Source organism: Thunnus thynnus, chromosome 24 (assembly GCF_963924715.1).
Source record: "Thunnus thynnus chromosome 24, fThuThy2.1, whole genome shotgun sequence".
Lineage (NCBI taxonomy): Eukaryota > Metazoa > Chordata > Actinopteri > Scombriformes > Scombridae > Thunnus > Thunnus thynnus.
The window spans coordinates 13,360,228-13,388,032 of NC_089540.1; the positions used below are offsets into that span (position 1 = coordinate 13,360,228).

A 27,805-nucleotide genomic window follows, 5' to 3' on the forward strand; every position below is an offset into this window, starting at 1 on the left:
ATTATAAGATGTAAAGTTACAGGACACACAGTCACACAATAAATGAAGACAGGAAACGTCTGTGGGACCTGACTCGAGCGCATTTTTATTGAACGTTTATAACTGTTAAAAACATGTATAAAATTGGTCCTGTTTCAGAAACAAGGCACGCATAGTCATGTCAATGTTCAGTGTTCATGTCATTATTAGCATTATCATTTATCAACATCATCATCAGCATCATCAGCACGTTCCATCTCAGTATTTGTCTAATAGTAGTATCAAGCATTCCCTAATATAAAAACAAGTTCCATTTTTTTTTTTTCTTCACAGAGGTTAAAATTTTATTCCGAGCAGCAAGACAATATTCATGCAAAGACGGGAGTGGAGGAGAAGATGCGAGCTGACTGGACTGACAGGCTGACGGGTCTTTAATAATAGGTCTCCCGTTCCACCCAACCTGGACACACAGGGAGAGAAAACAAACATACACTAGATTTAGAGACAACTTCTTGGATTTGGCCTTTCTCTGTAGGGTAAATGTAATATTTATACTTGATTCTAAAGCATGTACTGACACTGAAGGATGACAGGGAAGATTGAAAAGAGAGAGTTTCTCCGCCCTCACTCGAGCTTAGAAATCTCCTCGAGGCAGAGAATGGAAGTGGAGAAGAAAAACAAGAGGAGCAGAGATGGAGAAAGAGGCAGAAAAACAAGAGGAGCAGAGGGTGAGAGAGGTAGGAAAATACAAGATAATCAAAGCATGGATACTGGGCTCACCTCCTGGGCTGCGTCTGAGGATCAGCTTACGGATTTCATCATAGATAAAGATGAGCAGGGAGTAGGGGAAGGCGCAGAACCACCAGTTGGGCCTAAAAAACACACACACACACACACACACACACAAAAAGAAATGAGAAACTGATCCAGTGCCCCGGGCCTGGATGGAGCAACAGTCAAACAGATATGTGCATGGCTTATTGGAGGAATGTGAGGTGAAGTTTGTGCATTGGACTCACTTAAGAGGGTACATTCTGAGGGCAACATCCATGCCGGGGCAGTAGGAGAGGAAGGCAGCCAGGGCGGTCTCCTCGAACAGCCCAAAGATCAGGATCTTGTTCCTGAAAGAGACATGAGAGCATTTAAGCAAGTTCTTTCATCATACCATATTCAAGTGACTGAAAATAGCTAACTAGTTTATCATCTTGGTGCCAGTTTTTTATATATACTTCTGATGCTCAGCCAAGGCACTGATGAAAACTGCAGTCTGAAGTGCATTTTAAATACAGTTCATGTTGTTTTGTACCTAAAATAGTCAACTGGAGTTCTTCTTAGAAAAGCACAACAGCTAGTGCAATGTAGAAAAAGGATGGCAGCTGAGAGAGTTATGATGAAACATCCACCGCTCAGATGATACTGGTGTGTTTTTTTTGTACTCACTTCATGCCCTGTTGGAAGACGGAGTTCCTCCTGGTCTTACAGATGATCAGATCGGCCCACTGGACGATGACGATGCTGACGAAGAAGGCTGTGTGGCAGGTGAACTCCACGATCTTTCTCTGCTCATAAGTCTGACAGGGAACACACATATCAGAACAGTTTATACCAGATGGCGACAGCCAAACCAGAAGCAGCAGTGGAATTTGTAAAATGCTCAGTTTTATAACGACTGTTAACTGACCCACTGCTGTCCATAGCTGTCCTCAAGGTCGTTAACGTATTTGTTATCCCAGGACACTCTGATGCCCAGCAGGGTGGAGGGCAGGAAGCCGTTTTCAGCAAGGATCACGAAGTAGGTGAAGAAACCTGCCAGCGCCTGGATCATACCTGCAGGAAAGAGACGCATCAGACTTCTGTCATAAGTCGCCATTAAGTTAAGAAAACTGACACCAAACTATGTGAACAATTTAAAACATCAAATACAGTATACTCTATAAACCTTTAATAAATGATTAAAAAATGCAGTTAATTTGTTAGAATTTGAGATTAAAAACAGGGATCAATAAGTGATTAAGTAAACAAACTGGTCTTGCCAAATGAGAACGTGAACGACTGAGTCAGTAAGTTTGATTAATCAGTCTTTTGGGGGATTTTGGGGACTGAACCATTTGTCATTGGTCTTTTGAGCAATTGAGCCTTAAAACAGAATGAAAATTATTTATTGGTGTTTCAGCCATGAGATAAATAAACCACAGAGATTTTACAAATTTTGGCAAGATGCAGAGATGCATAATTTTCACAAACTAACAGAATTTTTTTAAAAGGATGCCAGGATCCCTAAATCCAAACCCTTAAAAGTCTTTTAATTCACAAGTACAGACTCATCAAAATTATGTAAAAGCTCAGCCAGTGGCTTGAGTACAGTTTTAGAAGAAAAATGTCCAACCATGACAATGAATTTATTCTTAGATTATCTTAAAAGGGCAACGGAAATGCCTCAACATAAAAATATCCCCATTGGAATTATGAGTTCCACAGATTTAGTGCAGTTTTGTTTGCTTTAATTCTGCTCTCATAAGGTAGTTTAGGACACTCAGGGGGGGTCGAACCTATTCTTGGCTTCATTACCGAAGAGGGAAAAATCAAAAGCCTGAGGCACTGGTCTATCATCACTCACACACACACGCTCCAGTTCTCTATCAGTGCGAGCCTATTTCTGGTGCATGCCGCTCTTCTGGTTATCTCAGACCACCCGGATACTGATCTGCCTTGCTGGAAAAAATCTACCAAGAAATAACTTCCAAACTCGAACAACTTGAAACAAGTGTCTGTTTACCGATCTGTCCGTAGGCTATGCTGATGAGCCTCTCGTTCACCAGTTTGTCTGTTTTGGGGTTTCTTGGCTGTCTCTTCATGATGTCGCTCTCAGCTGCTTCATAAGCCAGGGAGATGGCAGGGACCTGGGAGACAGGACACGACACATGGACTTAAAAAAGTAGGCTATGTTGCTAAGAGGATTAAGTTAGTAACTGACTTGATTTTTTAATCTTTCTCACACCATTTTATAAAATTGCCAAACTTTAGGAATACAAAGAGAGGCTGAAATTCTTTGATTCTCACCATGTCAGTTCCCAGGTCGATACAGAGGATGGTGACGGTTCCCAGGGGCAGAGGGATGTTGGCGATGATGAAGAGGAGGAAGGGGGTGATCTCAGGGATGTTACTGGTCAGAGTGTAAGCAATGGATTTCTTCAAGTTGTCAAAGATCAGACGGCCTGACAAAGTAATTTATGACAAGAAGAAGAAATTAATACTGTGACATTTGGGCAGTTACAATGATGCTTGTTGTAGTCTGCATTTCTGAAATGAAAGAAAGCTTTACCTTCTTCCACTCCTGTAACGATGGAGGCAAAGTTGTCGTCCAGCAGGATCATGTCAGCGGCCTGCTTGGAGACGTCAGATCCAGCGATTCCCATGGCAACACCGATGTCGGCCTTCTTCAGAGCAGGAGAGTCGTTCACACCATCACCTGTCACAGCCACAATGGCTCCCTGCGGAGAGAGGGAAAGAGGAAAGTGTTGATTTAGTGGGAAAGACATTCTTAAAAAAAAAAAAAAAAGGACAGCGATATCTATAAAATCTATTTTTGTACAAAAACAAAGAAGAAGAATGTCACATTTTCTCAGCAAAGCAAATGTTTGACTGCAGCTGAGATGAGAAGTCAAACTGATTTGTGTGTTTTTAAGAGATAGATCCGCTGGAGGCAACAGGTGTCACCATTCTTGGTGTTGAGTGACATTTCCATCTTCTCAAGTTACACTTCACACAGATTTTTTTTCTTTCTTTTTTTTTTAATTTTAAAGGTTTCAGGGCAATTCTGCTTTATTTGACAGTACAGATGTGGGATAAAAGTGAATAAGAGACAGGTGTGATGAGTCTAGAAACTTGTATTCTGGGTAAAAATGTGAATAGGAAAGGTGATCAGAGGATGTACTGCACGCCAACTACAGATGAAGGGCCAGTGGGATTTCCTTGAAAGATAAAAGTTACTGTTTTAAATATTTATCTGTCACATTAATTTTAGACGTTAACAGTGTAATTTTAAGATTTATGGTTCCTTAATAAGTAAATAAACAGCTCAACATGTACATGTTTTTGTAGATTTATTAAAGAAGAATGAAGCTGGCAGTTCTCAGAAATATCGATTTCAAAGATTTATCGCTGCCACTCACCAAATGAGCATCATTTAACTACAAGGACCATAATGCACCTCCACCGGATGCAGCAAATCTGTGCACCTTTAAGCATGGATTCACTTCTTTTACTGCTAACAAACTAAATTGGACACATTTGTATAATGTAACCTAATTAGTAAGATGGAAGTATCATGGCAAAACAGGACTAGGAGGCTGATTTACTGAGAGACTGAATTGGATGGAAGCTTATAAAATGAAATGTCAATAACAAGTCATCAATAATAGCCCTCCCACTCCTAAAAGGACCCACTGGAATATTTTATGTTAATTGGTTCTGCAACTTTCTGACAGACTTCCTGCTGTGCTTGGATCACAAATGACAGCACATCTCTACTGACTTGTGAATTTGATAGGAGACCTACCACAAATTTTTACTAGATTTGGTTATTTTGGGGTACCCTGGTGGCCTAATGGTTAAGGCGCATACCACATAACCAATATGTCCACGGTTTCACTCCCGGCTGGAGACCAGTGTTGCAAGTAGATCCCTGTGCATAACCCCTCTCTCTCCCTAGCTTCCTGTCTCTACACTGTCCAATAAAAGCAAAAAACCTGAAAATAGGATTATTTTCAGTGAGTTATTTTGGCGAAATACCCAAAATTGTCTTCAATTTCTTATTTGTATTTATTATTATTATAATACAGGAAAAGGTTAAAAGTAATTTAGCATTTAAACTGTCCTGACTCAGTTAAAACTGGTCTACAGCAGGTTTCTATTCTGCAGCACATAAGAATCACATTACAAAATAAAACAAACAACAAAACATAAACAGCTACAGAAACTACAGTAATTACTAATTACAAAGGAGAATAGATGAAACTGACACTATCAGAAAAAAATGTTTGTAGTTTCCCTTGATTAGATGACAACTAATAAAAACATTTAAATAAATAAATCAGAAGTCAAAGTCCACACAACATAAAAAAAAATCTCTGCCTACTGATGCACTCATGAATATTCATGTGTATGGATGAGCTCACAGCTTGACAGATGTTATGCTTGATTATTCTGCCTTAACTTAGTAATCAGACAAAAGCAATAATCATAAATAAGAATTGGAGGATAGGAATATCAAACATTCACTCATGCATTTACATAAGGCTCAGACGCTGTGTTTGCCAAACTGTAAAACAACAATAGAAACACTGCAGAGGCTCATGAAAGCAGAAAACACACACATACACACACACCTCATCTATTTTGTTTTTACCTGTCTCTGGCAGCCCTCCACAATGATCAGTTTCTGCTGTGGGGAAGTTCTGGCAAAAACAATCTCAGTGTGGTACTTCAGGATGTCATCAAGTTGCTCTGCGGACAGATCCTTGAGGTCTCCGCCGTGGACTACACAGGCCTTAGCATCTCTGGAGGGAACAGAGAGACATTTGGTCACTTTAACTCATTCACACAGACATATACACACCCAGACAGATAGCTACGTGGTTCTCTGCAGATCCCGATGGTAATTATATTACAAATTAACCTCATGATGATGAAAAAAACATGCAATTATAGCTATAGTCCTGGGTTATAAAATGGGGCCCAGTACAAGACCTTGGGGTACTCCGCTTTCTCAGTGCAGTCAGTACCTTGGGTTGACTTCGTTGATTGGGATGTTAAGACGCGCTGCAATGTCCTCAACAGTCTCGTTGCCTTCGGAGATGATGCCCACACCCTTTGCAATGGCCTTAGCTGTGATTGGATGATCACCTGTTACCATGATTACCTAAAAGAGGGAATGTTTGCACTGATGAGTGACAAATCAAAGCGGAAGATTCATTCAACGTCTGAATATCATATTCAAAATTCAAATTACAATACATTGTCACTTTTATAATCGTTATGAAGTCGAGATTTACTAGTAATTAGCCCACTTGATGTGCATAAATCTGTACGTACTCTTGGCTTTATGTTTACTTAATAGTTTCATAGTGGCTTCAATGGCATACCTTGATTCCAGCGCTCCTACATTTGCCGACAGCATCGGGCACAGCAGCACGAGGAGGGTCGATCATGGACATGAGGCCAATGAAGCACAGGTTCTCAGTGGGGAAGTTCACCTCGTCAGTGTCAAAAGCAAAGCCCTCTGGGAACTGGTCGTCAGGCAGGTTGAAATGGCAGAAACCTTAATGTAATACCAAAAAGCAGTTTAGGAAGTGATCTCCTGTGGAGTCTTTTTGGCTCATTTCACCCGTTTTTTCTTCTTCGGATTCAATTGACCATTATGCACACAGTTAATCCATCACAATCTACAACTCCTTAAACTGCACAAACTCTCTCAGGCCACACAGTGCCCACGACACTGGGCAAAGAATTCCCATCAGCTGTCCATCCTTACCCAGTACTCTCTCTCCCAGACCTCCCAGTTCCAGGTAAGCGTTCTGGAAAGCATCTTTCATCTCATCATCCAGCGGCTGCTCTTTGCCCTGGATCATGATGGAGGAGCAGCGGTCCAAAATCCTCTCTGGGGCACCTTTCATGACCAGCAGATGCTTGGTCTCTCCTTCCTTTCCAGAATTCTTGTGAATGGAAAGCTAGGAGCACATAGAAAATAAAGGTCAGTGAGCTTTCAGGCGTCAATATGACTTTGTATCAAGAGAGGCAAGTAAGTTAAGATAAACTGAAAATAAATGACTAAAAATTCAGGATGAAAACATGAATTAGGAACTTGATGTTTAGAGATTGTTTGATCTTTAAGCTTTTGAATGAACAGACAGCTTCTGTAAAATTACTTTATTTTTAACAATTAGCAAATATTTAAATTGTTCCTAAACAAGGTCACACGAAGATCTTTTCTAAATAAGGCTCAATTTCTCCTAAGGGTCCTTTACCAAGACCATTTAAACATTGTTGATTTACTGTCAACATGAGGAGGGAATAACCTGACATCTCATATTTCAGAAAGCTCATGACACTTTCTGAAAATGTAAGAATTCACAGGATATTGGGGTGTTTCTGTAGTGGCACCCGAAGACATAAAAACAGCTTGTTTCCATAGGCTAATGATTCCAAAAATATTGGACATGACGTTGCAAGCCAGCCATTTTCAATACCTGGTACTTGTTTGTGGAGTTGAATGGGATTTCAGAAATTTTGGGGGTTTTATCTCTCATTTCCTGGACTGATCCGCAGCACAGCTCAATACACTTCAGCAGAGCCGACTCAGAGGCGTCACCAGCCACATCTCTCTGGAGGAGGAAGAAGGGAGAGAGAACAACAATAATCACTTATAAATCAAACACACAAAGTGCACCAGTCATAAGCCATTGACAGCAAACATTTCAGCTGGTTTTGTCAGAGAGTGGGCTCTTTTTCCTAACCATTTTCTAAGCCTTCAATGCCCTGTAAAATGAAATACAGGGTTCTGTGTCTACAGTGGAAAAAATAAGAAGCAGGAGTGATCCATTTGGGAAGCTGTCCATGAAAGAAAAATGCTAATTTTATAGATTTCCACCCCCCCACCCCTCTACCCACCCAAACATAATCACTAGCCTTGATAAAAACCAAGCCCATGTTTACCCTCCTGTCAGTCTTGTAACAGTGACTGAGGGAAAAATAATGAGCAGTGAGAAAGAATTAACTGGTAATTAGCGCCATGATGCCAGCCAGACATTTACAGGTGAATAACACACTCAGGTTATTAACACAGGGTGGAAACCAGAGACTAGGCTCCAAGGAGCCAAGAGGCATGCGTACATCTGGGTGTGTGTGTGTTTGTGTGTGTTTTGGGGAGGGGGTTAGGCATAATGATGTAGTTGCAACATGTGTGTTTGTACACTCCAGGGAGTGATATAAGCTGGAAAACAACCCTGTAGAAACATCTCAGTGGAGGATGTCTGACATATCAGATCCAAAATAATTAACAACTGGCCCAAGTGTTGCTTCTGTAGTTTAATATGACTTCACTCTGAGTTAAAATATTGATCCCTGTGGTCATTAGACAAATTTACACACCACGTTTCAGTCTCTGGTCCTCCATCAGATTTGGACAAACAGTTAAATAAGCAACATACATGAAGTACACCTGAAAAGGTGCTGGCATTACTGGAAATAAAAGTGAAATAAATAAACGGAAAAAGAACAATAGGGAAGAAGAGAATTCAGCAGCACAGCTCTTCTAAATTCCTCCCACATAATGAGCTCATCAAATAAATGTTGAGAAGAGCAAAAAAGCTTTCTTTTGTTGGACAAAGGATAAAAAGATGATACAGGCTTTTGGTTTTAGTTGAACAGGCTAATTATTTCCCCGATGACACTGCACAATTTATGTGAAAAACCTCTTGTCCTGCTCTGAGACTCATTGTCTTGAGGACGCCTTCATATTTGGTGTTATTAATTCAAGTAAACAGAAAAAGAGGGGAAGTCAGTTGCAGGGGAAGGAATAAAAACATACCTTCAGGATGGGAAGGCCGCTCTGCTCAGCCAGGAAGACGGCGCGGTTGCAGAGTCCAGCGATTCTGGCCAGGGCAGCCCAGGTGGCTGAGCTCCTGTCGAAGGAGGTCCCGCTCTGGTTCTCGGTGGTGTCAGCCTCGTGGATCTGGTTGTCGAACCACATGTGAGCAACGGTCATTCTGTTCTGGGTCAGGGTGCCGGTCTTGTCTGAGCAGATGGTGGAGGTGGAGCCCAGGGTCTCCACAGCTTCCAAGTTCTTCACCAAGCAGTTCTTCTTGGCCATACGCTTAGCAGTCAGAGTCAGACACACCTAGAGATGGAAGCACAGTTGCTTTAGTCACCAAATCAATCAAACAAATCTTCCTTTTTTGATCCACAAGTGGACTTTAAAGACAAAAGGGACATCAGGACTCACAGTGACGGTAGCCAGGAGACCTTCTGGCACATTGGCGACAATGATACCGATGAGGAAGATGACGGCCTCCAGCCAGGAGTATCCAAGAATGAGAGAGAGAATGAAGAAGGACACGCCCAGGAAGACGGCCACGCCAGTGATGATGTGGATGAAGTGCTCGATCTCGATGGAGATGGGGGTGCGTCCAACTTCAAGTCCAGAGGCAAGTGTGGCGATACGGCCCATGACGGTACGGTCTCCAGTGCTGATCACGATACCACGGGCAGTTCCTGTTGGGAAGGTTGAACAAATAAACATTTCACTGTATTCTCATTTAATAAGAGCGACAAAGATCAGTTAACTTGTATCGTTCCATCAAGTTTAGAAACCCTGCAGTCAATTTTTTGTTCCATTTTTGTTGAAAAACAGCAACGTTTTTTTTCCAAAGAGGAGCACTGTCCCTCAAGAAAAGAATGTATCCTGTCATTATACCTTCAACACAGTTGGTGGAGAAGAAAGCAATGTTCCTGGTCTCCAGTGGGTTCTCGTTGGAGAAGTCGGGAGTACGAGTCTGGGGCTCTGATTCACCGGTCAGAGAGGAGTTGTCCACCTGAGAAATAAAACATGAGACTGTGATTGATGAGGAAAAAAGGGAAAAACAATGTGGCAACATCCACCTTAGGGAGGAGGAAAAACAAGATAAATTGAGCAAGATGGAAAACAAAGTTGCCTTCTATGGGAGGAAAACTAACTTTCTCCTAAACTGTTAATTCATTCTGTGATTAAAAACAGCTACTGAGGGGCAGATAGCACCTCTGGGTCAAATGGCACTCTTTGGGTCTATAATGGAGCAAGTGCTAAATGATGCAGAGGTAGGTGAGAACATATAACAATGAATGATGCAGAGGTTAATGAAAATTGGGTCATGTATTGCTCCTCAGTCTTGAGTTTGGTTCAGGACCCAAAATGGGTCACATATACTTCTAAGAAGATGTTTAAAAGGACAATTTGGCACAGTCTGATAATCAAATGTCATAAACATTAAATTCAAGTAATAAAGGTTAAATTCCTTAAATATGGATCAGAAACAGAAAAAGATTCCTGTGTCGAGAGCACCCACCTTGCAGCCGTGGGCAGAGATGATTCGCAGATCAGCGGGGATCCTGTCTCCACCTTTCACCTCCACTAAATCCCCAACCACCACCTCCTCAGCATTGATGCTCTTCTTCTCACCGTCACGGACGACCAGGGCTTGCTACGAGACGGACATGACAAAGACAGAGACACTTATGTAAGACAAAGGAGAAAGTGACACTGATGGCTTTTATTTCTTTCTGTTTCATCTGCCTCTGCTTCCATGCCCTGTATTCAAAGCCTATTTTTCTTTATGACAATGAAACTCCAGATTATTTAACACGGCTAATGAGATTCTGAAGTCAAGAGGGCTGCATTGTTTTTGTGAGACAAAGGGGGAAAGACCTTGAGTTGACAGGGTGACCATTTTTTAGTGATCGTAGCACATTTGCGATTACAAAACAGTCAATAGGGATCTTTTGAAAAATAAAAAAACAAAGTCAAACCTCTGTGCAGTTACACAAATGATGACTGAATGAAGATGTATAAATAAATTAAATGCCGAAATAAAGATTCCAAAGGATACCTGTGGGACCAGGTTTTTGAAGGAGTCCATGATCTTGGAGCTCTTGGCCTCTTGGTAGTAGGAGAAGCAACCAGTGATGATGACGACAGCAGAAAGCACGACACCCAGGTACAACTGTGGACGTTGAAACGTGACATTTAGATCTCCATGAGGTATAATAAGTTTGAATCTCATATTGGAAAACAAGATATGCTTTTTCTTACGTTATCATTTGCGGGCTCATCCTCCATAGCAGCCTGGATACCATAGGCCAGGAAACAGAGGATAGCTCCGGTCCAGAGAAGCATGGAGAAACCGCCAAACATCTAAATGAAAGCAGAACAGGTGTGACTTTTTGTTTGAGAGCTTTTCTCAATTTGTGCATGGCTTTGTTTAAAAGCTGCTGTTACCTGTTTACAGAACTTGACCCACTCTGGGGTGGTGGGAGGAGGAGTGAGGGCGTTTGGCCCATCGCGAGCCAGAATCTCAGCTGCCTTCGCACTAGTCAAACCCTGAAAATGGTGAGAAAAATGAGATTCAGTTCAACTCGGTGATAAACTTCTCATTCTCTGCCACGTGTTGGGTGTAGGATATTCAACCACATCTTTTTTTAATAAATATCTTATACCTCGTGATGTTTTTAAGCCATATTAAGCCGACCACACACACAAACTCACTGGCACATTTATGTCCAGGGGGGATTGTAGGTGCTACTTGTTGCCTAGCAACACAGCATCAACAGAAAAACAGGGCCAGTTTCTTCATCAGGGAGTCGGAGGAAGAAGACTGAGGGGAAGGGGGACGCTGAAAAGAGTGGAGACGTGACAGTGAAGGGGGAAGAGAAAATGGGATCATATGAAATCAGGGCAGAGGGGCTTCTGCAGCTAATAAATTATTCACAGCTGCTGCACACGCATGCATGCACACACACGCAGAGCTCGGAGACCCTAGTTTAGAGGCACTGATTAACTATTCTCCTTGATCTTTCCTGCATGACCAGGAGCACATTTGCATGAGGAGAGAGGGCTAGTTAGAGTGTGTGTGTGCATGGGTGATTGAAGAAAAGACGGTCATGGATTCTGCACGGTTCGACACACGCAAAGAGCCAAATCATTCGTACCACACCTGAGGTGGCATTAAAATGTGATTTTTGACACTAATGTACATTTAATATGGCAAAAGCCTTACTTTAACAGAAGGCAATATATTGTTCATTTACTTCTGTGTGTTGAACATCAGCTACAATAGTTTACATTATTCATAGTGACCGTGATGTCATCGTCAGCATGTGAGCTGGATGACCTAAAAACCTGCACATTGTCGTACCAAAGCTCGCCCGGCCAATTTTTCAATAAGTTTTTGTAAAGCCGAAAAAATATTTGGATTTTGATCTCTTTTCAGTACTCCAAAAAGCACTTCCCTTGAAGTGTTCAGCAATAAACAAACACTGAGATGAGAGAGAAAAAAAAAAAAAAAGTGTCCCTCCTCCCTTTGTCTCCATCTCTTTTTCATTGCAACCTTCCTCCTCCTCCTCCTCACCCTCCGCCTCTCCCAGTCTGTTTAATAAACCTTGGGAGAGCTGAGCCTGTGGTTGCTGATCACACACACACACTCAGTGACACTTCCTTCATGATGTGAAGAAAGATTTCATCCTCTTTTTAAATATAAACAAACTCCTCTGTTTCATTCATCTCATCCGCTCCGCATGAAACATTCATCGACTTGAAACCGAGATTTAACCTAATACTGTCAGACTGGAGAGAAAAATGGAAGTTAATTGCAAACAGCAGCCGGCATGCTGCTGATGTTTGATATTTATCTGCTCTCCATGATAAATATGGACAGTTTGATTGAATACTCTTCAATGTTACATTATGATCATAGCAGAGTTTAGAGAATTTGACTTTTAAATGGCAGGCAGCTGCAGGTGAGACACACCTCAGCTATAACACACTCAAAAATGGACACACACACATATAGGTAGACACAAAATAGAGCCCATTTTCCTCACACACACACACACACACTCACGTTGCTGAGGTCTGTTCCGTATTTGCGATTGAGCTCATCCAGGGTCAGCTTGTGATCATCCTGCAAGGACACAAAGAAAAGAAGAATCAGTCCAGTGTTTATGTATGCACGCACACATGTATGTGTGTGTGTGTTTATCTACTGTACGTGTGTAGCCAGTAACATTTACGACGCATTGTGCGCTGACCTTTCAGTTTTAAAAAGGTAGAACTACCACAATGAAAACACTTGCAGTTTGGGGAGAAGAATGAATGAATGAATGAGGAGCCAACAAAAGATGCAGCGGGGAAGGAAGAAGAAAGCAAAAAAAAAAAATAAAGGAGGAGGGAGGAAAAGGGGAAAATAAGCAAGAGGAAGGATAATGGTCAGAGAGCGATTAATGGATGAAAGATGAGCATGAAAGGAAGGGAGAGAGGAAGTAAGAATGGGTGAGAAAAAAAGAAAAGAATATTTGGCAGAGATAAGGAGAAAATGATTGATTTTAAGACTAATTTAACAATCAATAAAAAAACTGTACAAGCCTGTAATTACTTGGATTTAGTTATTTTTAGTTTTCCACAAAAGAGATGACATGAAGAGAAGGAAGAAGAAAGAAACTATAATGACAGAGAGGATGGGGCTCACATTGAAAGCAGTCAAATTAAGCTACGATCAGAGAAAGAGGTCCCGAGGTCGTCGGAGAGAGTGCCGAGACACTCACCATATCCACTTCCTTCTTTAATTCGTCCATATCCTTCTCTTTCTTCTTCCCCTTCGACTTCTTCTTACCTCCCTGCTCCGAGGTCGCAGCCAACTCATACTGCTCACGTCCTTCCTGGAAACACAACGAGAAAGGATAATGTTAGTAACCTCGGAAAACAGGTGTTCCAACAGCTCAAACTAACCTACCATCATCACGCTGCTGAGTTGTGGATGATTATCAGTAGATGAGCAACACCGCCTTCAGCAGAGATGGAGACTGGCAACTGGGACAAAATGTAGCAGCGAAAGTACAAGGGCTTCTTTCAAAAATGTGCAACCCGAAGGGTCAGAAATGTGCTTCACTTGTTGTTGTGCCAACTCCGGTCACAGGCAATGAGCTGGTTAGCGATGTTTCTCATTTTCACATATTTCTGACTCTGATAGCGCTTTGTAGAGCACTTTGCAGGCAACAAAGTGTGATTATAGATACTTTGGAGCTAAAGATCCTCTGTCGCCCCTTAAATGTGCTGTCTTATCACTATAATGACAAAATGTTCACCATAATCTTTAGCAAAACGCTCCATTATCTCTAAATGTTGCTCATTTTTCTTAGTGCTTTGGGTGGAGGTGTACTTGGCAGTTTAAACAGGTGATATTTCTGACATTTGTGTGGTTAAAGCAATAAAAAGCTCAGCCAGTGTGTATTACAGCCTCAAACTGGCACAAATATAATAAATTAGAAAAATGTCAGAGTCAATCTGATTCACTTGAGTGCTTTTAAGGGCCTGATGATGGAAAAATGACCTTGTTATTTTAAAAGCAAAGATTAGAAAACAAACTACGGTATGTCTGATGTCACAGAATTTGAACTATCTAACATAAAATACAAATAGTTAATCGGTGAGTTCAGACATGAGAGCAGGCATGAGTAACACACTGACTATGAGGTGTTTCTGATGCAACATGAGCTGTCTGATGATGACGATGACTCAAAATGCCACAAGACATTTTGTCATGGTGCATATTTTTTCACTCCATGTGACCATATAAGAGTAAACACAGAGAAAACTGTGGCCTGAACTGGGGAGACAAACTGCCACAGAGTTTACCAGACAGACCCTGAGAAAACCTGTCACGTGCAGTCAGGTCGTGATATCAAAAGCCTCGTCAGATGACCGGTGAGTGAAACCAGTCTTAGATCTTGGCTTTATGGACACCAGTGCCATCTGTCACTGCAAACACAACTCCACAGGGATCCACTTTTTCAGGGTTTTCAGTCTTTTGAGCGTATTGCGAGCATAGCTTTTTTATAAACTATCATCCATCTGTTTCAGTTTAACTTTGTGATTCAGACAATTAGACCAGAACTCGGCTTGTGTTTTTTTTTTATGTGTGTGTATTTTGATTATTGAGTATTAATCCTGAGTAATACATCTGTAAGTGATATTAATAATCTCTTAATACACATTGAAACAAGAAGAGATCGAAGGATCAGTGAAGCTCGACAGTGACAATGAGTGACTGTGAAACCTCAGGGCGGAGCAAGTGTCCGCTGGTTTCTGGTCAATCAGGAGATAAGGGCTTTTTCGCGCATGGTGAAACAGATTAGGCTGCTGGGCAAAAAAAAAAAACACATTTCTCTTGTTTAATACCCAACATATTTCGGATATAAGGCTTCACTGTCTGAGGCAGAAATAAACAAAGCTTTATTCATTTGATAACAGCTTTCCTAAACATAACCTTACAAAACGAAGCACCCCGGAGTGGAACAATGAACCAGACTGGAGGCATTTACTGGTAATCACACTTTGGGAACACACAGTTTGTTGATTTTAAACTGTGCAGCTCTGGCTTTAGGGAGCAAAGAATTTAATTTTGTTTGGATCTGGCAGAATCACGTAACTTTGGCTTCAGGTACAGAACTGTCCTTAATTTCTGCAACTAGTCTCTCACTTGACATCCCCCCCTCCCTCCCTCCCTCCCCATCGCAAGATCGGCTCCGGCACTTCGGCACAGAGTGACAGCCTCTCCCTCCGTCCCTTTCTCTCCGCTGTCTCGTCCACGCACTCATTATCAGCGGCCACTGTAGTTGACAGAGCGACAAAGGCCTGAGCTAAAGATTGGCGTCTTCTAGACGGATGTAAGCCAGAGGGTGTGAAAAACAGAGAGAGAGAGAGAGAGAGAGAAGGTGAGATAGAAGGAAAGAAGGAGAGAGTAGAAGAAGAGGTGCTGGACTGAAATTTAAAAAGCCTTTTTTACTAGCTTACCAAACGATACAATTTAACAAATGTGAATACTAATCACACATACAGCAAATCACAGCAGTAAAAAAGGGATTTCTATCATCTCTTACCCAAAGTAAAATTGTTTGCCGTGTGTCGATGGCATTAAATGTCTCCATCCTGTCTGCTGTCCTGCTGCAGGTATAAGGTGAGCTGCCACCAGCGCTTTGTTCATAGATGACACACCCAGATTTTATTCCCCCATTATCCAGATGGTAAACGCAGCCGTTGCATTTATTATTTTCAAAAAGGATAAAAACATCCGTTGGTGCCCTAAATAAGGATGATGACTCCAAAGATGGTTTTATGGGAGTGTTGTGTTGCAAAACCATAAGCAGGACCTCTTTGTGGCAGTATGGGATCTTATCTATAAACTGCTTCTCAACTGAATTTTCAAAAAGAAATGTATGATACTACTGTGTTTATCTATATTGATCTATAAGACGACAGCCAACCTGTGATTATGTACCGTATACACGCTGCAGGGACCGCTACCTGCATCACTTAACAAGTGATAAATATGTAGCGTGTGTGTGTGTGTGCGAATCACTGTGAGGTTGAGAAAGTGAAGCCTTCAGGTAGGTAACAGGAGATTGTAACACTAGAAGCCGACACTTATTAGCAGTTAAGGCTCATCTATAATTAAGCGTTGTACAGGGATCAGAGGTGTTCGCATGTTAGCGGAGAAGTAGAGAGGCGATTGACTACTAATGAGCCGTTTGTCTGCGTGCCAACACCACAGTGTGCAGCAGCCATTTTGAAAACCCCCCTTTTTTTGAAGGCGATATTTTGGACAAAAAAAAAAAAAAAAAGCAACCAAATATGGACATCCTGCACGCTTTCTCAGTCGTGGAAATATGCTAACTAATATTGTGGGGGGTTTTTTTTCCTGGCGCTTTAGCCTTTAGAAGTTTCCCAGGGAGTCACCAGAGCAGAGTGTGTGATCCCAGCACATGTTTGTTATTGTTGCTCCAGCCCCCCTGGCCGGCTAAGCTGGGAAAACACTGAGCCATAGTTCTGGATCACTGAGGCCAGATCTTAGCCTCTGGACCCCCGAGGGCCCCTAGAGGCCATCTGGCTTTAGACACATAACTCAAACAGTGGTTTTCCTGGCTAGTCTGTTTAATTGTACGCACTGGTTTCTATGTTCAGTTGTTAAAGATCTGTCAGGATATGTTAAAGGTTGTCAAATCCAGATATCTTTTAATTAACACCTTGATTCAGATAGTATAATCTGATGTTTTTAAACCAGACTTCAGTGTCTAGTTTACAGTTTCTATAACTATCTCTGACATCGGGGTTACTGGATGTCATTAATTTACTGATTGAAGAGTGAGAATGGAAGATATTTTGTTGATTTGTCATCCAGGATTAGATACAGTTAGTCAATTAATCGATCTGACAGAAAGTTCATCAAGATATCTGGTTCCAGCTTGTTAAATGTGACCATTTGCTGGTTTCCTTTGTCTTAATATGACTTCAACTGAATATTTTGGGGGTTTTGGACTGTTGGTCAGACAAAAACAAAACAATTTGAGTATGTAATCTTAAACTCTGAGAAACAAATGATCATCTTCCACCATTTTCTGACATTTATTAATTCAAAATTAAAGCATTTTACACAATTTAAAGTTACGTCACCTGTCTTAGGTGCTCATGAATCCAGATATAAAAAGCCACAAAGTGTATTATGGCTTTTATAGTTTCTGAAAACTATATAACAGCAATTAAACAACGCTAGAGCTAACAGAAAAGCTAACTCGTTGGCCTGTATGTATGTAAGATCCAGATATCTCAAGCATCTCATGGAAGTGAACAGAGAGCGAGGAAATGCCAGAATAAAAATGTTAACCCATTTCACAGATAGTCAAGTGTCTCAGCTGAAACCGCTGCTGCTCCTGCATTAAACGAGGAGTTGTTTACATCTGACAGGGCTGAGCTGCCGCACGGCCCCTCGTGTCTTCCTCAGAAGACGCAGCAAATTGAAAACTCAAGTTACCCGGCTGAGCTCAGTCTCACAGTGCGGCCGACTGTTTTTTTCACTCCACAGCCAAAGTTTTTGTTCTCTGGCAAGTTTCTCCTTTACTTCAAAGTGACATTGAAATCTTATTTTTTTTATCTCAAAGCTACTCGAGTTTCTATAAAGGACCTTTATTTCCTGGTAGTGGTAGTGTTGGGAAGTGAAACTAAAGCTTAACCAATCAGACGGCTACTTCACGATGATGATGATGATGTCATGTGTCCACTTTGACCTACAGTGTCTCTCTGAACACTGCTCAGTTTTAGTTCTGTATTTAATGCAAGTTAGTATAATTAAAGCCACAACACCTACACTTACTTTACATTTCCCTCGCTCTACTCTCAGTCTGTTGCAGCTGCTTACACAAAACAACTTGACCCTTTCACTATTCTTCTTAGTGGAAGGAGTTTGGTGGTTGCACACGGTAATTCCCAGTATAACACCTGTGTACAGAGCAGGGAGAGCCCCGTCTACTCATAACTAACAAGGCCACACAACCAGTCACCTTGTTGAAGTCTTGTTAGTCATGAGTGACACCATTACTCACTCAAATAAGCTGCAGAGAGACCTGTGGGGGATGTTGTGCAGACATGAATGCACCAACCACCAAACCACTTCCTGGTGATATTCTTTAGTAGCACCTTATTGACTTATAATGAAATTCGAGACTGAGATGTGTTGATTTTGGTTATCGTGATGTGAAAACTTTTCCAGTGATACCACATCATCCACTCATATCATGATATTTATCTGTACCACACCGTCCTGCCACAGGACTGGAGCCAGACATGGGCATGATATGACAAAAGTCAAAACAAACCTATGCTGGATACTGGAGTATTGATAACCTGTTGATCTTCAGTTTATCACAACTACATTATTTTCTGATTCTGATTTGACAACATTAGAGAATAAGAGATGCTACACTGACACTTTTTATGCCTAATTAGAGCTGCTTCCATTACTCAATTAATCAATTGACAGAAAATTAATCACCAACTACATAATTATATAATCAAATAATCACTTTGAGTCACTTTTTAAGACAAAAAGGTCCAGATTATCTGATTCCAGCTTCTCAAATGTGAATATTTTCTTCTATGAAAGTAAACTGAACATCTTTGACTCATTGATGAATTGAGAAATTCATTAACAGATTAAATGATTATAAAAATAAATCGCCAGTTGCAGCACTACTAACAACTAATCAATTAATCAAGAAAATAGTCGTCAGATTCATTGATAATGAAAACAATTGTTGCAGCTCAAATAAATTAAAAACATCCTCTGGTTTCAACTTCTTAGTTGTGAGTATTTGCTGTTTTTTGAATTGAAGGCATCACAGTGGACTCTTTTTTTTTTCATACAGGCTTTTTATTGTTTTGTGTGTGCATTTTTTATATAGGCTTGTCCTTCAGATGAAAGAAACTGTCCTCACACAGGAAACGTATAGTAAAGTAAACCCTAACCTTGAAGAACAGTGTTTAAGGTCATAAACATCACCCAAGCAGCAATGGTGAGGGTGGAGGAAGCCGGGGGGGGGGGATATATTTATATATATATATATATATATATAAAAAAAACAAATGACAAAATAAGTGAAGTGTAAGGAGGAACAACTGGAAGAAGTCATGGGAAGCAGAAATTAAAAAGGATGCAGAGAGAGAAAAGAACAAACATAATGACTAACAAACTGCTCTCTCTCTCTCTCTCTTTCTCTCTCTCTTTCTCTCTCTCTTTCTCTCTCTCTCTCTCTCTCTCTCTCTCTCTCTCACAGCCCTACTGGACACAGAACAATGGCGCTTTGTACGACTGCCATAAAATCTGCATCAAAAACACAAACAAAAGGCTCAGAAATCTTTTCATGTGACTGTTAAGTCCATGGACATGCGGGACACTTCGACCCGGCTGTGACGCTGACCGTCACCGCTCTTTCTTCAGCCTTTTACACGGATACGTGGGAGGAAAACTATCAACATGCAACTTATTTATTAGCAAAAAACAACTTCTCTAAGTTGTCTCATAAGCAGTCGAGCAGGCTACAGGGTTTATTAGCTTCACCTGATCACAGTCTTAGTGGAGATTACGGACTGAAATGCCTCATTCGGTGACGTACAGTTCAGTAATACCTTCATGCTGATCTTGACACAGCTGAACAGCTTGTGGGAAACTTCGCACTGAAGTTATAAACCTCAGTGAGCAAACTGAATGAAAGTTAACCGGACAGAGAGAGAGAGAGAGAGAGAGAGAGAGAGAGAGAGAGAGAGAGAGAGAGAGAGAGAGAGAGAGATGTTGAACTGAAAAAAAAAATGGAGAAAGGAAAGAAACTTGTGCGGAGGAGGACATTGAGAAGCTTTTCTGAATGAACGAGCTGCTGCCAATCGCAATGACAACAACAACAACAACAACAAAAAAACAAGTTAACCAAGAATTTCAGGAGGCCCCTTCCCCCCCCCCCTCCCCACCTTTCTCTCTCGCCTGAAAGACCAACGTCCTGAGGCTCAAACAAACATCAGAGGAGAGCATTCGGTCAAGCCGTTGCATATTTTAAAGCACACACACACTTTTTTTTTTTTTTTTTTTTTTTTTTTTACAGGCAGACTTGAATTCTTATAGTCCTTTCCTTGTGCCACAGTCTTTTGCCAGATACACAAGCTGCTCATTCAACTGTGCCGACACATACACACACACACAAACTGCTGGGACTTTGCCCGGTTGCTACTGGCGACTATTGCCACACCTCTTGAGATATGTGAATGGACAGTCACGTGTTTTAACCCCTCCCCCCCCCTCCTCCCCCTCTTCTATTTCTCTCTCTCCTTCTTCTTCCCATGTCACCCCCCTCCTCCTCCTCCTCCTCCTTCATTCTTTCATTTCCTCCCTTTTTTTCTGTTTAAGCAGAGAAAAGAAAGTGTGTTAATTTACACAGGGTCGTGTTTAACACTCCCTCCACGTCCTGAACAACTTTCAGCCTTCTCCAATCGGGGGACAAAAGCGGACGAATGAATCAATGCCTTTCCTTGTAGGGAACTTTTGCGAACAACTTCTCTGCTGGCAGGGTGACGCAGAACTTCATTCAGCTAAAAGAAAAATGCAAATTTTCCTCCAGTAGCTGTCATTTCTGTTGTGTATTTTATTATTTTGTCCCATAAATGCACTTTGCAGAGACATTAAGTGAAGGTGGTGTCGTCGAGCCCCCCTCAACACAAGCGCTAAATGACAAAAACATGTGGGAATCAGTTGAAAAACCTGGTCCAGCCTCCACATATGACAACTCCATCTGCTGAGGAGGACCGCGCGATATGATCAAAAGCTCCAGAAACTTACAGTACTCATCTTTGTCCCCCCGAACTACTAGTTTTCTAGGTCAAAGAATAAAACTTGTTCCGTCTCGTTCAATATGCCACCCTGCTCCTGACAGACGGCTGCTGGCTTTTAAGAAACTTAAATTTTCATGAACGGGAATTAAAAAAAAAAAGAAATATCAACTTTAATCAAGTCAAAACGTTCTGCAAAGACACACACACACACGCAATTGGGATTCATTCAAAAGCTTTGTGCGAGGTGAAACTAGCTTCCTGTGGCTGTCAGATCATTCCTGATAAATGAAGCTGATCTCGCCTCATCTTTAAAAGAAAAGAGAAGCTTTTTTTTTCCACCACAAAGTGAATACCTGACTGACTTTCGGGATGTAACGTTGCTCTTTATGTGTGCGAATAAAAAGGACTTCAGTTCAGAGCTCAACAGGCATCCTGGAGCTGCTCTGTACTCGAATGAATGAACCAGTAAATCAATGGCTCTTTTTTTTTTTTTTTTTCCTCCCTCCCTTTCACTTTTCAGGCCTTAGCCACACCTCCGTGTCATTAACCGGCCAAAACACCATAGCTACAAGTTGCATCATTTCCTCAAAAGAGGGAAAAGCTGAGCATGTTACACATATTTGCCTCAAATATTCAAACTTCCTGCCTTTTTTTTTTTCATCCTCGTGTTTTGCACAAACTGTCCAGTGATTCAGGGGGCAACAGGAGCTGGTTTATGACATGTCGATAGATATTTCCTCGCGGAGGAACGGGGGTGCTCTGTTATTCTTAATGTTCCACTTTTTGCTGAGCAACAGGCTGAGCGGTGAAACTAAATCGCGCGGCTCAAGCTGCTTAGCCAAACAGGAGGCGAAGACAAGAGCGAGAGATGGCATGTGAAAGAACGTGGAAGCACAGAGAGAATGAGAGGGAGGGGAGCCAGAGAGGGGAATTAAGAGGGAGTCAGAGATGGAGTGAGGGAAAAGAGAAAGAGAGAGAGAGAGAGAGAGATGGAAGGAGAGAAGGAGAGAGGGAGTACGCTGTGTTCTGTCACAGACAAGGGGTGGCGTGTGACAAAAGCCCCGGTTAATACACATTGACTGCCGAGCGGAAAGAATGTTAAATCCTCCGAGAGAGAGAGAGAGAGAGAGGGAGAGCAGGAGAGAGAGAGAGAGAGAGAGAGAGAGGGAGAGAGGGACAGAGAGAAGGAAAAACAGGTACAAACAGAGAGAACAAGAGGGAAACAGACTGTAAAGAATGGATGTGAAGGTGTAGTCCGGTGCCCCTTTGGTTGGGATTAAAAGTGGCCCGAGGGCTGACGTGCCAGATCAGTTTACAGCGTGAAAAATAACCTCTCTCACAGACGGGTATCTTTGTGTGGGTTTTTCTTTTTTTTTTTTTTTAGGTTGAATGTTGCCATCTCTGGCCAACAAAGAAATAGTTTCATCTTTCTCCTTTTTTACCACCGTGCATGATCAGACAAACTTGTGGATCCTGAAGTTTTAAAGCAGATGAGACAAGCAGAGCAGAAATACACCTTAAACGAGCAAAATCTCCAAACTGCACATGCATGTTTAACTTAAAATCTCAGGTGATATTTATCGGTTTAACTGCCTGTCACTGTGTCAAAATGGGTCTAAATGTATTATCTTCCACACTCTCTTGGTGTGCAAAACCGGAGTCCTTAAATAACGTGATCTTCACGTCCTCGACACGTAATATAAACTACTGACATGATGAGATTCTGCAGATCATTCCCAAGAAATGCCTTGTGTAAGTGCGGAGAAGTTTTTGTTGACACAGACACAAATTAAAAAGCAAATGTTTTTCTCATACTGGGATACATTTAAGTGTCTCAATTTTAAAAGAGGTGTCACATCTAAAGTGCAGCATCGAGCTATAAAAGTGCTGTTTTATCACAATGGGAGTGTTTTTGGGGACGAGGCGTCATTTCTCGATTGCTGTCGACTTTATAATCCGGGCAGTTCAGGAGAAACGATACAAAAGGTTGAGTCAGGTATATGATTATTAAATATTTAGCTTGGACTCCCCCCTCCGCCCCCCCACCCACCACCACCCTCCCCTCTATTGATGTCCTGTGAAATCGACAGCTGTCTTCCGATTCCTGCTCTGCGTCGCTGCTCAGTTCAGCAGTCGAGGGGCGAGGTGTTACTGCGCTCCGTCTCATCGCTTCATGTTACAAGAGTTCAAAGCCTAAAAACTACATTTATCTTGATGATAAAAACGATAAAGGAATGAAAATGATCGCTTATTTCCTTAAATGTAATTTAATTTAGAGCTCTGCAGTGGATCTTTCATCTTCTCTCTCGCTTCTCGATCATATCTGGGAGCCAATTTGGCCAAAAGTGGCAATGCGGCAACTGGTGCCTCTTGGCTCCCCCTTAATATCACCCCCCCCCTCATCCCCCTCCTCCACCTCCACCACCTCCCTCTTTCAATCCCTCCTCTCAGCTCCTCTCAGCTCACTTGCTTTCTATCTGTTTATTGCACTGTGCTGCGCATGTGATGAGAAAACACTGAAAAGGCCAGCAAAAAAAAAAAAAAAAAAAGGACAGGAGGTGCAAAGTCCAAAACACAAGAGGAAACTGCATCACTGCCAGACTCTTCTCATACTTGTGCTCTTCTCCATTACAACTAAACCCTTCCTCCTCCTCCTCCTCCTCCTCCTCTTACACCACCTCTCTCTCTCTCTCTCTCTGCTCGCACCGGGAACGCTCTGTAGTGGCGATTATCTCGTCCAAGTCTCGCTATTTGTCTGTGCCAAAGTATCGGAGGAGAGGAGAGGAAGAGGAAGAGGCAGTGGGGAATTGGAGTGGAGGTTGGATGGGGGCAGGGCATGGCTTTCATCACATATGGAAGGGGGAGAAAGAAAAAAAAAAAAAAACAGCAGCAGCCAAGAAGCTGAGTGAGGGCGAGCAAAGATTTTTCAGAATCTTAAATGAGCACAGTGGAGAAAAAGGAAAGGAAGGAGACTGAATGAACAGATCTTCTTCACATCTCCCGCCAGATCTCTCGGTCCGTCTTTCTCTCTCCGTTCCATCCATCCACCTCTCCATCCCTTGCAGGCTGAATCTATAATGAGTGTTTCGACTGCGCAGCATGACAGGGTGTGGCGACGACTGATATTTCATACAGCGGGGTTCAGTTTCATCCCGTACGACACAAGTTTGTGGAAAATAACAGGTGTGTTATGCCTAAAGATAATAATAAAGAGAGGAAACAATAACAAGCGCGCTGATGGTGAATCTACCGGGAAGGGTTTTTCCTTTTTTTGACATCACCGCCCCTTAAGGATGTACTTACATCACCTCTGACTTGTCAAAAAGGAAATACTGTCAGTAGAAATAAAAACAGGATAAATAAAAAGAATCAATCATCACAAATCTGAAGTCTGTATATGTAGAGTGAAGCTGAACAGGGAGGGGAAGAGAAGATAGAAGATGGATTTCTCTCCACGGAGCCTCAAATCTCACATTGCAATGTTTAAAAACAAACTGCGCACATGTGATACGATCAGTTCTCAGCGCATGATCAATAATCTGTCAAAGGGTGGTGCCATTTTCACCATTAATGATAGGATATCCAAGAAGAGCTGCAACGACCGGTCGATTAATCTGCTTTTATAACCAATTTATATAATTATAAAACTTCTAAAACTGGAAAATGTGCTTATTTTCCTTTTTGTACAGTAAAATATATTGATTATCTTCAGGTTTTGGACTGTTGGACGGACAAAACAAGCAACAACTTAATACCGTCACCTTGTGCTTGAGAAAAATGTGACTTTTCTGACGTTTTAGAGACCAAATGATTAATGCATAATGAAAATAATCATCAGTTAGAGACCTGTATCCAAGCTTGGGAAGGTAGTAGTCAAAAAACAGGAAGTTATCATCTTTTTAATGCTCTTCCTAAATCACCATGCACACTAATAAGCAGTTATACTCCAAGATATTTCCCTAAAAAAGGTGACTTTAGATAAGATAATTGGTCCAGAGGAGCTCCACATCTACCAGGAGAGGTGGGGGGAGAGAAATGGGCCGGACTTTTTAAAACATATCCCTCCCACTGCTTGGCCATTATACCCAGAATACACAGCTGGGCTACTCCAAAATAGCAAAATGTTACAAAATAGCTTCAATTTCCTGAAGGAGAAAGTGTTTAGTGGTGGTGAAAACAACTTCACGTGCTTCAGAAATTTCACAAAGCTGGATTCATGAGTAGGGGGGAAAAAAATGGCACTTTTCGACTCAAAACAGAGTAAAATAGCCTCGCAGAACTGTGAAATAACCCCCCGCAGCCATTTCACACCGTTATTTCTCAGTTCAAACGGGCTTCATTTCCACAGCTGCAACGTCGCAGCTACAATGTTATCCAGCAAAAACTTTGACAGTCCTGGCGTTTGACAATATCTCGTTATGTAACCGGACACAGAGCCGTTTGAAGGCACTGAGAAGCATCTTTGTGAGCGATGGAAACTTACTTCTTGAGGAGTTATTTGCCCTGCCAGCCTCAATAAATGAGAATAGGGGGGTCTTGTGCTATCGTAGGGTGGGGGGATGAAAACACGGAAATCCTCAAAGTACTTTCAAGCAAGCTCAGCGGGCATTTTGAGAAAGAAAAAAGGACTTTATCTTAACACATGTGACCCTCTACCTCCCTCTCTCCCTCCCTCCCTACCCCCCCCACTTTCAGTGACAACATCAACATCGGTTTAAGAAAACCACTTGTTTGAATGGCGAAGTTTCATTTCCACCAAATATCAGGCATAAAAGTGAAGTAAGACAAAGGACTGAACGTTATACTCACTCCTCTTCCCATGGTTGCTAGGATATGGACGTAATTCTTCCCAGTTCAAGTAAAAATTGAGAAACAAACAAACAAAAAATCCTTTAAAAAATATGTACAGTAAAAAATATTAAAATAAAATAAAACTCCTGGATGTGCCGTTATTTTTTTTTTTTTATGTTTTTAATTTTTTTTTCTTCTTCTCCTCAGCACGTGTCACTCCTCCAGAACACACATCCGAGCTCGCGAGCAGCCGCCGCGGACCCTCCAATACTTATAGACAGCGTTCCTTCCATTGTGACGTCGACGCCGTTTGCCATGGTAACCCCACGGAGGGAGGCGGGGCGTCCGCCATTATTGGGCGTTTTTCTTTTTTTTTTTTTTCTTTTTTCTTTTCAGCTTTTGCCATGCAGCGCACACACACGATGAACGATAAAATACACAGATATGATATCATAGGTGAATTATCTGTAATTATCTTAATATTGTGGGGAAATTATGGGATGTTACAGTATTTCTACACACCATATAAACACACAAATATCTGAATGACTCCCAACTGTTGTGACTGTGTTAAATGTGATATCATATCTCTATATTCCTTAAACTTAAGCTCAGTTGCTCTGCTTTAAAAAATAAAAAATTAAAAAAAGACACCCACCCCCACCCTACCCTACCACACACACACACACACACACACACACACACACACTCCTGATTCATCTACACTTCACCCTGCTTAACAGCTGGGTTCACAGACACCTCCTTTCCCCTGCTGCTTTGACAAGGTTGTTGCGTGCTGATAGCATGCAGCCAACTTCTGAACCCTCTGCTTCTAAATCCAGATCCATATTTATCCGTGTGACACTGCCGTTGTTTGCACTATAGATGCACAGCAATGAATTCGACACCATTGCCGGGCCCCCTTTAGCTCCGGGGGGCCTCCTTAAAGCATCCCCCTGACTAGTTGCTCATTGTTTCCCCTCTAACATATTTCTCTGTCTCTGCTGTTTCTGGGCTGCAAATAGTTGAGCACTAAAATTCCCCGCTGTAGCTCCAGGATGCTCCCTGACCCCTGAGACCCCTGCAGAGATGGAAGTCGGAGCTTTCCACGCAGAGACGCCATCGATCAACACACCGCAGCCACGCCAGCAACTTTAGCTGTGGCTGTTTGCATCTGTCCCAGGAGCTCTTAAACCCCTTTCATCCCGCTACACAAACGAGAGATTTAGCCTTTCATCCCTGGATCTAAAAGCCTGAAAACAGACACATTCAACCACTTGTTGTGCGCGAGGACACGAGAGGGGTTTCCTCCTTTTACATGCATGCAAGGAGAACGTACACAAAATCTTTTAAACCTACCCCCCTACTTCAGATTTTACACTGAAAAAACAAGTTTCTCTTGTATCTAATCCCTGCATCGCACTCATGTCTGCAGCTGTAACCAGCTATATCAGCAGGTTGTAATAGAAAGCGACCTCTTCAACCATGAAGTAGACCCAGGCGGGCAGGCCGGGCCAGCTATTGGAGTGTTATTGTATCCTGATAGGTGGACTGTGTCACTCACTGTCTGGCTCCCTGTGTATTCTAATAGACCTTATCAGCAGGTTTGGAGAGCACTCTGCGCCAGCTGACAAGATAAACCTGAGATAGATCAAACAGCGATGGAGAGATTTCACTGCGAGGCCGATGGCAGTTCATCTTTAGCTTTTTACAAAACACACACACACACACACACACACGCTCCTTGCTGTATTGTCTCCTCTTTATATGTATTTGTGTCAAAATCTTCTGATTTTTAAGGGCTTTTTCTCAAGTATGAAACCCAAAAAACATGACACAGAATGAACAAAATCAGGAGTAAACAAACAAAAACCACAGGAGGACTTAATTTGCAGATGGACGCACAGTAGCAAGCCCTGGCATTGTGTGTAGGGGGAGCGTGTGTGTGCTCATGCATGTGCCTGTTTGCACGTGCACGCATACACATATATGTGCAGTCATATTTTTTTGTTTTTTTTGTTTTGGTGAGTGTATTCACATCCATGCGTGTGCAATCAGCGCAGCTCGCGTGTTGCTCTATAA

The 27,805-nt window shown here is 41.9% G+C and overlaps 1 protein-coding gene across 1 annotated transcript; it reads right to left on the reverse strand.

Moving 5' to 3' along the window:
* Nucleotides 1–60: 60 nt before the first annotated feature.
* Nucleotides 61–25,976, reverse strand: LOC137176912 (sodium/potassium-transporting ATPase subunit alpha-1). Its single transcript, XM_067582945.1, has 23 exons — nt 25,742–25,976; nt 13,330–13,443; nt 12,630–12,689; nt 11,009–11,110; nt 10,823–10,924; nt 10,620–10,733; nt 10,080–10,214; nt 9,452–9,569; nt 8,981–9,249; nt 8,567–8,875; nt 7,227–7,361; nt 6,512–6,707; nt 6,123–6,298; nt 5,763–5,899; nt 5,387–5,537; nt 3,302–3,470; nt 3,040–3,194; nt 2,756–2,879; nt 1,661–1,806; nt 1,420–1,550; nt 999–1,100; nt 760–851; nt 61–439 (listed from the first exon to the last, which is right to left on the reverse strand). Exons 1-23 carry the CDS (start codon nt 25,751–25,753, stop codon nt 411–413), a joined length of 3,078 nt encoding a protein of 1,025 aa, XP_067439046.1. The 5' UTR covers nt 25,754–25,976; the 3' UTR covers nt 61–410.
* Nucleotides 25,977–27,805: the final 1,829 nt, after the last annotated feature.

Bases quoted from the DNA above. Each gene is read 5' to 3' on its own strand.
- LOC137176912 (XM_067582945.1), bottom strand. The intron at 10,215-10,619 runs GTATCCTTTGGA...TCCGTCTCGTAG, and splicing joins TCAAAAACCTGGTCCCACAG to CAAGCCCTGGTCGTCCGTGA. The intron at 9,250-9,451 runs GTATAATGACAG...CCTTCCCAACAG, and splicing joins CTCCACCAACTGTGTTGAAG to GAACTGCCCGTGGTATCGTG.